The 11,856-nt window shown below is 39.0% G+C and overlaps 1 protein-coding gene across 1 annotated transcript; it reads left to right on the top strand.

Moving 5' to 3' along the window:
* Positions 1–1,736: 1,736 nt before the first annotated feature.
* On the top strand, positions 1,737–11,053 carry fbxo15 (F-box protein 15). Its single transcript, XM_022744326.1, has 9 exons — positions 1,737–2,113; positions 4,629–4,733; positions 5,831–6,070; positions 7,585–7,788; positions 7,886–8,015; positions 8,135–8,217; positions 9,179–9,324; positions 9,729–9,853; positions 10,268–11,053. Exons 1-9 carry the CDS (start codon positions 1,977–1,979, stop codon positions 10,532–10,534), a joined length of 1,437 nt encoding a protein of 478 aa, XP_022600047.1. The 5' UTR covers positions 1,737–1,976; the 3' UTR covers positions 10,535–11,053.
* The last annotated feature ends 803 nt before the right edge of the window (positions 11,054–11,856 follow it).

The following is an 11,856-nucleotide window of genomic DNA, read 5'->3' as shown; positions in this document are numbered from 1 at the left end:
TCTATAGCTTTTTGCAGCCCTGCAGTCTGGTTACGCTTTTATATTCAGGATGAAACCACCACCAAAAAATTAATATATAGAAAAAAACGGCCAGATAAACCGGTTGTATGTGTGTTTTTATGCATGTGTACACTGTATCCTACAGTATAGCCCCATCTTTCCTGAATCAAAGGTCTAAAAACACTCACAGTCAATACTTTTGTGCTTTTACTGAAGTAAAAATTTGAATCCTGGACTAAATTGCGATGGAGCATTGTTATGGTATGATTTTACTACTTTTGCTCAAGTTAAGGATACTTAAGTTTATGAGTTAGAACTTTGAATTGCTTTGTTGTTTGAACGATTCTTAAGAATTAAACTCACCTTGCCTCAGAGAATTGACACATACCAGAAACTGAGAGTCAGCATATCTCATCCTCTGCTGCTTCAATTTTGACCATTTTGTTTTTAACTTGCCTCTTGTGAATCCCCCACCTTATTGGAAGTGCAGTAGTAAATCAATGGTGTGCTCCTTTAATTCATCGCCTTTCAAATTACAGCAACCCTGCAGAAAGGTGACCTGGTTACTGTGACGCCCCTCCCATTGTTTTGGAGGTTGTCCTTGCTAACATCAGTAGGCAGTTGCAGTTTGTTAGGCCGGTTACTCTAGTTTGGTCGTGTTAGTTTTGGTAGTGTTTGTTGGAAGGGAGCAGCAAGTGTCCCTAATTAATTTGGCTTGCAAACCCATTCTGAGATTTATTATGCAAGCTTCCCCTTTGTAGGATGAAGTGGTTGATCTCAATCAGAGATTGTACCTTGAGCCTGTCGCGCATCAGGATGTCCAGACATAATTGGTACAATTTGGTTAGGTAAGTGAGGGTCAAGAATAATTGCAGGGAGGAAACGGTATCCTTCAGATAGTGGTATTGGTATTGGTAGCTTGGCCTGGTAGCTTTGTAAACATAAGCGCTACAGTTCATGCTTTCCTTGTGAGCTTTGTTGTAGCTTGGTTCCTACCTTTGGGTATGCTACTTTGGGGGGAGTGCTAAGTGTTAAAGCTGGAGTTTTGTTAAGGCAGGGCAATGAATTTGCTTTGTCTAGCTGCAGGCCATGGTTTGTTGGACACATGGTATGCCTTGGTGCTCATTTTGGGAGCAACAATTTGATAACATACTTTGGGTCAATGGTTGAACTTGCACTTTCCTTTGTTCCTGGGGAAAAATACAAATCTGCATTCTGGGATGTCATCAGCTTATGCTGTTCACCTGGGCCTTCCAGAGAATAAAAGCTGGCCCATGTGCTCACTTGTCCTCTCCCTTCCATCTGCTGACACCTATTTGTTTTGCTTTTGCACATACAACACCGCCACAGCACATGCACCACTCATACATGCACTGCTTTCATGACCAAACTTTCTGATTCTCACACCTCATTTCTCTTATGTTTTACTTACAGTAAATTGCTTCTTTTTTAGTATAACTTGTGATCTCCCTTATTGTTAGCCTACGTTCATTGAGCCAGTTTGTAACAGTTACTGAAAGAAAATCTAGCAACCTATGGCCAGCAGTATTTGAATTACATGTCTTTTTAAAGTCAGACTGTATAATTTCTATAGAGTTTGTGACTTGAACCAATTTAAAAATATATAATGTATAATTTCTGTACAGTCTGATTGAAATAAGTTTTTTTCGCTTTTATTTTGAAGGCAAATGTACCCCTCCCCACCGGAAAAGTTGTTTCTGCTCGTGGACGGAACTTGACTGGACGTCACCATGGCGACTGGACGCGGACAATTAAGATATTTAACGCTGTCACATTAATTCTTTAACGTAGCGATGGCTACAAAGAAAGAGAACAAACTCTATTTATATAGCTAACTTGTGGAGTTTACATGGACACGTTTGTCTATTTTGCATCGAAGTTATCCTCCGTTGCCTGTTAGCTAAACCGCTGTCAAACAAACTTGGCTCTTGACGTTATATGGCCTCCCTGCAAATATGAATGGTCTTGTATCTGTCTCAAAGGGTTCGAGACCAGTGAGACAAATGTCAGTTTCAAAACAAGTTACTTTCAGAGTGCGGGCAGTGAGGACGTTCAAAAGAGCTGACAAATCATCTCAGACCTCGATGGAAAGGTAATCTGTCAGAACATGCTCATATTTTCACCATTCAACACTTGAGACAGGCTGTGTTCAGAAACTGTGGCAAGTCAGTGCTTTATTGCCGTCTAAGTAAAAGGATTTATAGACAGCGCCTGCAGCAAAACACAATAAAAGCACAGTAAAATCAATACGGGTGAAAGACACTTCACTACATGTTCAAATTAAGGAATCGGATTCTTTCCCCCACTGAATGTAGGCACTAAATGCAACAATGAAACACCAGGCTTTCCTCAAATGGCTATTTTCACCACGTCTTTGTCTGTTATTTAAGTGGGAACTGCCAAACAAGAGTGTCTATTTAGTAAAGTTTTTTTCAATTTTTTTTTATCATCATTGAAAGTTTTCGATTTCATTGTCTCAAGAGCTCAATAAGCACAACTTTTAAGCAAAAAAAAAAACTGGCCACAGTTTGCTGGAAGAATATGTCTAAAACAATGAAAACACCTGACTCACTTGCCTTAAAAGTGCATGGCACATTATTGTAAATATGTAATTTTAGATTAGTGCTGGATAGTACTGAGCATTAAGTCTATGAAACATAAGAAAAAAGTGAAAAATGCCTCTCATTTTCTGTGCTGTTGCTTGTTTTGTACCGCAAGCACTCTAAAACAAGAGATTTTCAATTTACACTGCCATAACAAACGGTAATGGCTGCAAAACCTCACATCTGAGAAGCTGGTACCAGAGAATGTTTGGCATTTTTATCTTTGCAAGTGGCTGTGATTGCAATGTTGGTGTTTGGTGGATCAACTACCCACCACTTTTGTTCTAAGTAAAATATTAAAAACAGCTACTGGATGGCTTGCCATGAAATTTTGTCCAGACTTTCATGGTCGTCACAGGATGATTTCGATGCTTCTCTGACTTAACTGGCCATAAGTTGTCATTTTGTTTTTTAGTGAAATGTTGTGACAAATACTTAACGGATTGCCGTGAATCTTTGTCTGAGCATTCAGGGCCCTAAGAGGAAGAATCCAACAGACTTTAGTGATCCCTTGACTTTTCCTTTAGTACCACAATGAGGTTGACTTTTGTGGTTTAGACTGAAATGTCTTGACAACTATTGTCATGTAACAACTCTGGTGACCCCTTAACTGTTCGTCAGCTCAGTATTTGTTGACTTTAGTCTATCAACCTCAGCTGTACTTGGTATTTAGTCTTAATTAGCAAATATTTGCATGCTTACATACTAAACCAAAATAGAAACTACGTACCATCAGCATGTAGCAACATAGTATGCTAATGTTAACATTTAGCTCGAAGCACCGCTGTGCCTTACACCCTCACAGCTGCTGGCCTGGCAGGAGACTCTTAGTTGTGTTGTTGATTATTCAATTATTTAGATTGTTGCTGATAATTTTCAGTCGAGCCATTAATCCACTAATGATTTACTTATGATTCCTTTTAGCTGTTTATATGTAAAGATATAGATTTAGATGTATATAAGGACTATTTATAATCATTGTATAAATTGTAAAAATCCCAAATAATTTTATGGTAAACTGGTTTCCACTTGTGACCGACTCATTCAAAGCCTATTTCCAAACTTGTAGAACTGCCAAACATGACTTAGAAAAGCACTTCTGTATTTTGACAGCTCCAAATGTCAGCCAGAGGTTAACTATTTAAGCCATTTGAATTTTAAAGCTGAAATATGTGACATTCCCTGTGTGAAAATTACACCAAATATGATTTATTCATTTAGTGTCTCATTTGGAATTTGTTTCATGTGTTTGTTGATGTGCAGTGAAATGACAGTGACTGACCAGGCAAGAAATATGAACATGAATATATTACTCACTCAAGTCATTTAATTGGAATCTACTGGCATCATTAACCAGGACAGGTGCATCCAGACAAACCTGATCAATAATTCTCTTTAACAGATATGGAGAAAAATGTGACCTTTTTAAGTATTTCAACACACTAAACCACGCAGATAGGTGTAATAATGATAATAAACATTACACATAACAGATTTTCCAAACATGCTCATATTTACCAAAGAAAGACAAAAGACCTAACATCAATGACTTCAGCTTTCATATGGATGAGTGCTTGTTCACAGTTTGGCTCTCACTCACGCTTTAATTCATCACTTCCTGCACAGCGAGAAGGGTCTTTTTTTGACACCACAGTTGCTGCTTCTCCTGGGTGTCAATTACGGAAGATGTGACATTCTCCTCTTTTGTTTTGAGATTTAGGTGAATTGTTATATTAAGATCTTGTAAGAGCTCTTTACAAAACAGCGAGTCATTCATATTGTTCACATTTAGGTGGTGTTGTACCACATCCACTAAATGAGAACATCAATGTGGGTCATTTCATTTTCTTCCCAGAAGTGTATGATAAAATTGCCAAGTAGCCTGGTGAGAGCACATTTGTCTCATACACTTCTGCCTCTAAAGAACTACATGCTGAGCAACAGGTGGCATGAAAACACTGGTGTCACTTCCTTGTTCTGATGTCTAATTACCTTTTTTCGTAGACTGCCATCTGAGATCCTTATTAAGATTCTGTCATACCTGGATGCCTCCGCTCTTTTCACCATCAGCCATGTCAATAAGCTCTTCTACCGGCTTGCCAATGATAAGTAAGTATCAGCCAAGTCTTGTTAATTCAACATACATGGCGTATTTTACAAATGAGTATATGTTTATCTAATCCAGCAGTCAGTAAAAGCAGTATTCTTTCATGTCAGGGAATATCTGAACACTGCGCCGCACAAAGAAATCCCTCCTTGTCAAGTTATTTCTGTCCGTACCTGAATTCTCAAAGTGAAATAACTCTGCCACTGCAGTATAATGTTGCAACTAACAATTGTTTTTTATTATAGATTAATCTCTTGATCATTTTCCTCCATTATTTGATTCATTTTTTGTTGTCCAGAAAATAGTGGAAATTTCCCCAGAGCCCAAGTTCCCTGTTTTGTTTGACCAAACAACCCCAAACCTAATATATATTCAGTTTACTATCATAGATGTCTATCAAAATAATCACATTTGATTGGCTGCGCTTAGTGAATTTTTGTTTAAAAAAAATTACTTGAACAATTTTGAGCCTGCAAGAACAGGGAGAGAAAATGACCGGTGGCAAGAAATGGTCCTGTGGTGCGAGGGTAACCAGGAGAGAGCTTGGGTAGGTGTCTTGTTGGGTGACCAGCAGCTGCTAACATCACTTCATAATATTGTAAAGTTTCCTGTCACATATGAAGAAGCACCAAAGCCAGTGGTGAACAGTTATAAGAGAGACTAATTTGCAGTTAAGTTCGATGTCCTGACAGGCTGTAATTTAGAATACATAATTAAGGAGTAATTAAAAAAAAAAAAAAAGTGCAAAGACGGTCAGTATAAGACAGCTGCCCAGACTCACTACTGTACTGGCTGCACTGTACTACTATACTGTGCTGTGGTGACATCATATGACAGTGTTTTTCAAGGCATTACTCAAAACTCCCATCTTTTGTATGAATTTCTGAATTTATGGCTAATGCACATTATCACGCTGTAACTTTTCAAAGCACCAAGTAAATAAAAATGCTTCTTTTTTTTTTTCTTTCAATGAAAACACAAATGACGACATGACAATATTGTTGCTGTTGTCTTCAAATGCTACACCCTTAACACCAGATATGTTTATTCATTCATTTGTTTCATTTTATTTTCTCTCACTGCAATCTCTCACCTGGAGTGCTCTGTGGAACAGGATATACATAGAGGAGTTTGGCAAGAAAAAAAAGCAGAAATCCAAGTGCATGGATGAGCTGCTGCTGAAGATGGCCACAGTGGAGCTGCAGGATACCGCTGCTGGCTACTGGAAGTGGCTGTTCTTCAAGACTGTAGCCGCATGTGACATGAACAAGTGGAAAAGACATCTTGGACTCATCAGCCGTCACACTGGGCTGCCCAGTCAGACAGAGCAGGTTCTCAGGTAAGAGATGGAGCCATGCTAAAAAGAAAAACACTTTTGAAAACCACTTATATGAAGTACCTGGGGTGCATGATTTGTTTAATGTAGCAGAGCCTTGATTTCATTCACTAGGTACTCGAGTATCCTGAGAAGTGCTGCTTGTTAGTTAAACTAATCAAGTACTTATCATGTATTCTTTTCAAACATTTCAACATCTCCGCTACTGAGGTGAGAAAAAAGGGCTCATTATTTCCTCCGGAATCCTCGTGTCACTTAGTTTTGTATTTTACAGCTTGATACGTTTACCTCCTGTTTGGTCTGTCTGACTCTTTTACAATTGGAAGCAGCTTTGCAAGGTATCATGGGAACCCCTGCACTGGCTGTGGTTAGTAAACAGTAAAACTTTGGAGATCCTCCCTCACTGTGAAGGCAGCTCAGGGGTAGAGACTAGAGGACAGTTCAAGCCACTGGCAATCAAAAACAAAGCATGGCTTGTTTTTCATATCGCACTTAATGACACTTTCTTATTAAAGGTGAGAAAGGAGGTCTCTGTCTGAATGTGATGTCTGCTCAGGGGGATGCCAGCACGCAGGGGAAAGCTCCCTCTCCGCCTCCACCGCGGTTTCTGCTGTGTTTTTATAACCTCTGATTAGAGGCTGTGCAGCACTCAATTTTGAGTTCTGTGGCAGTCGCTGTGGTACAGAGGGGAAGTCGAAATAATTGTGTTCCTTGCAGAGGCTGTCTGAATTGTTGAAATAAATTACTTAGCCCCCCAACCCATCATCCACAGCACACACATGCATGCAAGCACACTTTCTCCCTCCTCCCACCAACTCAGACAATTCCCTGTGGGGGTTTGTCTGTTAGAAACACTGAGGAGCATGCGATTTACCTTGGTAATAATCATCACAAGACATCACACAGACAGACAATGAAGAGTGAAATCCCCTGGGTCATCTGGAGCCTCCTGGGCTGCTCCAGTTTTTAGCTTTGTTCGCCATTTAATTGATATTGGATGGTGCCTCAGCGAGACACTGGCTGCATCACAGTAGGGGCAGCTCTGAATCACAGTTTAGACAGAATTGGATCAAGAGATTTATCACAACAGCTGCGGTTTCATTTCATTCGCTGCATATCATTTCATTAGTGAGAACAGCTAAACTGTAGTCATACTACTCCCTACTACTGTCAAAAGAAAGGTAGCAGACATTACTTTTAAACTTTTAGTTAGCATGATAAAAAGAGCAAGTGTCAGCTTTACCCAACACTGGCCAATTATTTGCATTGTATTAACTTCAAATAAGTGTCTTGAAGATTTGGTTTTTTGTGCAATTCACTGGTGTCTTCATGCAGCTATCAGGGAACATCCAATGAGTTACCTCCCACTTTATGAAGTAGAGAGGCTGTTAATTTCAGGTTTGTTTGTGTTTGAACCAACCGCTAAGCTCTCAGCCGCTTTCCCTTCTGTTACTCTACACTGTATATTAACAATAGTATATGCAAAAGCTCCAAATATCTGTCACATCATATTCTAGAAACTTGCACGTCACCTGGGAGCTGACAGTCTCTGAGAAGTCAGGGCATGAGGGCACATTGGAGCTGAGCTGGTCCCGATTCTGCGAGACTTCTGTGTCTCTGTGCTGGAGTGGAGGACGCTGCTTGCCCAGCTACCAGCAGATTTCCACCCTTCAACTTCACGGCGTCAGGAGGATAGCCCTCAGCTGCCCCGGCCTAAAGAAGTAAGAGACTAGGTGTCCATCTGTCTGTTTCCTCTTTTCTCTAAGTAAAAAAAAAAAAACAAAAAAACACTATGGTTGTCGTTGCTTGCTCTGTCAGACCTGGCTGGAGGTCCCTCATGGCCAAGTTAGACATGCAGACTTTAACTAAAAGCGCGCAGGTCATTGGTCAGGACAGACTGGTTGAACTGAAGCTGCTGCAGCCGGGAATCATCGTCGGAACCTGGAGGGTAATTATGGCATTTTGTAATTGTTATATATTAGTAGCTGGAAAAGTGATATATGTCACATTTTTAGTCTCAAAATGACTGATTTAGCAGGCGAATGTAAGTGGTGGCTCTCTTTGCAGGACCAGTGCTCCGTTGCCTTCATCATGTTCACCCTCCACTTCCACAGACTAGTGGAAAGAAGCGTCCAGGGGTCCTCAGTTTGGTAGGCTACACTTGACCAGGCACCTCTTATTCACATGCTTAGGTGGCGTGCATTGTATCACCATCACATTGTTAGGGTTCAAATTCAACGGATGTGATAACTGACAGGATTTATTTGATGCTGCTGATGTGACCCATCTATGATGCACTGCAGGGTGAGAGTTGATGCGTCAGCATGAGTGGCGCCTGTATTTCACCAGCACAGAGGACATAGTGACTGTACTACATTTTATATAAAGAAGACTATTCTTGTCATGTATCACAACACCAGTGATTTTAATCTTTTGTCATCAGGATACAACATACAGTTGAATGTACTCATTAGCAGAAAAAAGAGAGGGTTAATTAGTTGGATAAATTTGCTTTAATGTTTAGTTTGAATCAAACCGAAATTTGAATTTCCAAACCTTGATTTCATGACCCATGAGGGGGCCCCAGGAAAAACATTATATTCATATTTTCATATATTTAAAATAAATAAAATCACTCTTTGGTTAACTTGCTCACAACTCATGTCCACACTCTGACATTATTAGTAGACAATATTTGAGTCACGAGCCACTGGCCCAAATTGTACAGTATTCACTTTTTATTTTCCATGCATCTGAAAAATAAAAAAAAGTCATTCAGGTTGTATGATATTTAGTACTGGAGTTGCTGTGTGATCTAGAAAGTGTCTCACTGATCATCTGAGAGGAAAGACAAAGCACCGGCATTACACAACATTCTTGACACTTGGCCACATCTATTGTGAGTCTTGCACTTGAGCGTGGAGTGTGGACATAGCCCCCTCTTCTGGTCTCTTGTGAGAGCACAGTACAGTTAAGGCACATTATTATTACAGTCCACTGAAGTAATAAACCTCAGAAATGCCTTAATAATCAAACGCCTTTTTCTTAATGTTCTCCTCGTGCAACATAGTCAGCTTGTGATTTACCTTTTTTAGTTTCTTCTCCCTCCAGCCCGTACGTGGAGCCAAAGGTCAAATCCCCTTTTGATGACATAGACCCCGAATACGGTCTCCATGGTTACCGACTACACATTGCTCTCCACGACACTGGATGCAAGCTCATGTCTGCAAGCTTTTCCCAGCTCTTCTGCCGCAGAAGTAATCTATTTATACATCTATATATCTATATATACTAAGTTACATTGTGAAATGATGTCAGCAGAATATGAACTGTACAGAACTGTATGGAACATTTAAAGATTCTTTTCTCTCTGATCAGAGTGGATGTGATTCATAAATCAAAACTTGTAATAGATTAATGTTTATAGTTTTTTTTATATTTAAATCTGTCATATATACTTAGACTTGGGCAGTAAAACCTTTGCAGCTTTGAAATTTAAAAACCCTTTACTAACTATGTTCGCACAGAAAATGACTTTTTAATTTGATGCTTTCAGATTTTAGCTCATAAAGCATTAATTAAACATGTGACGTTACACTACTGTAAAGTGCTAATTCTTATAATATAGACTTTCTTGTTATGTGATGTTGTCTTTTACCAGCTCAGATCTGTGACGGATTCATCCGGCTGACTGCCATTAGCAGGACAAACTTGTCTCAGCACACCCCTCTGTCAGGCTGCATCACCCTGCCCTGGAGGTGTGAGGCCCTGCAGGGCGCAGTAGAGGTACTTACGTGTAGCCTACTGTCAGCTACTCACACACTGTTCTACAATGTGTTATTAGAGGAAAAAAAATGCATGCCCTAGGCGTCCTAAGTATGTTGCTGACAAGTGGTAAAAAGTGCTGAAAAAACAGAAAGAGACTATGTGCAATTTTTATACAGACCTATTAAAAAGTTAATTTTAGAATTACAACAGTGAGAGGGGCCCAAACCACTCTCTCCGTTCTCAGGGATAAGCAGAATACAGTTGAAGTCTCTCATTTTATAATAAGATTTTATTATTTTACTTGATGTATTAGATGTGTTGCTGGATAAAGATTTTCAAGACCTTGTCATACTGTAGTATTCATAGTAGTGAAACCCAAATGAAATCCCAGCAGTGATCTTGACACATGTTTACTTTTCTTCTTCTTGCCAGAATTGCTGCATCATGAGTCTGACTCTGCTGGATGAATTCAGGAAACCCTTTTGGTGTGTCAGCTCACCTGTTTCCATGCAGCTGGAAAAGACAGCCATTTCCTATGACTATGATGGTGAGCACTTCCTGATTCACTATCTGGACTCAGACGGTCAGGTGAAGATGAAACTTGTTTGGATGAAGGAAGAGAGGCAGTTTGTTGTCATCAGTTTAGTTATTTATGTGAGTGTTTTTAACATCAACAAGCATTTTAGTAGAGATTACTGAGCCTGCAGTATTTCTGGAGGAAGTTTTGAGGTTTTCTTAGCTGCTTAATATTGTGTAAATCTGGGTGACACACACACACATGCACACCTCCACACACCCTAAATTTCTCGCGGCAACTCAGGAATAGATATGCCGGTTTCCAGCTAGCATGGCACACATCCACTCACCGGAGGAAGTGTCCCAGACCTCAGCTCACCAACCCCTGGCAAAGTCCAGCTTTGTATATGTGGGAAAACTGATGTGCTGTGTGTTGTGTGTTTTTCGTTGTCTGCTGGCGGCTCTTTGAGTTTACTCGTTGTTAGTTATATAGCTAAAGGTCATGTGATATATTTCACGGGTTATCTGGGGAAAACTGAAGCCGTATCCTAAACTAAAACAATCTCTGTCTGAGCTGATTCTGACTGCACGCTGGTTCCCCCGATAAACTACAGCATTTTAATGAAACAATATTATATCTTGGTCGTGCATTTTAAGGTATATACCACATAGTTGCAGCACCCCCCTCCCTCTGCCTTGTGTTCTGTGTCTCTCTCTGCTGACAAATTAAGGCAAAATAGCATAAATTAATCTTTAAAAAAACATTACATCTGTATATGTATGTAAATAGATGTTTTTAGTGGTTAATAATAATTTCAAATTAAACTCATATCCTTAAAACTGCAATTTATTAAATCACTTATTTTGTACCTTTCAAAAAACCTACTGTTTGCCAGACTAAAAACACTTTTTTTGTCTTTAAATGCTTAATAAATTTACACATTTTTAAATGGATTCATAAAATAATTTGTGATTGGCTATGTCATTGACTTTCTATTTTTATACCAAACCTTCCTTTATTTGTCTCTTGCTTCTTGCAGTTTAGGTTTACCCTCACTCTTTTGTCTTTACGTTGCAAAATCATTTGCATCTGTTTTATTAACTAATTAATGCATTTTTAAGTGCACTACAAAGAGACATGATTGAATAGAAATGTAAATGGATTGTTTAATTACTATTTTATAATATAATTACTGAAAGCTTTCTGAATTATATAGTTTAATTTTAATTTATAATGTAATAATGAATACTCCACTGATTAGTTTGGATCATTTGGTTAATTCAATGATTATAATAATATTAAAATTAATCAGTTTATAATTATTCTAGTGACTCAGTCCAGATGCACACAGTTTATACTCTATATAGCCGACACCAAAAAAAACCCACATTGTTTAATAAGACAACTTGAGACTGTTAGTTCAAGGTGCTTTGACTCAATTACTATTACAAATATTCAAAGGTCCTTCTTAAAGGAATATTTCATCACTTATAACGACATGATG

Source organism: Seriola dumerili, unplaced genomic scaffold (genome assembly GCF_002260705.1).
Source record: "Seriola dumerili isolate Sdu_G_001 unplaced genomic scaffold, Sdu_1.0 BDQW01000079.1, whole genome shotgun sequence".
Taxonomy (NCBI): Eukaryota; Metazoa; Chordata; class Actinopteri; order Carangiformes; family Carangidae; genus Seriola; species Seriola dumerili.
The sequence above is the reverse complement of the archived record's forward strand: the minus strand, read 5'-3'. Positions and strand labels throughout refer to the sequence as shown.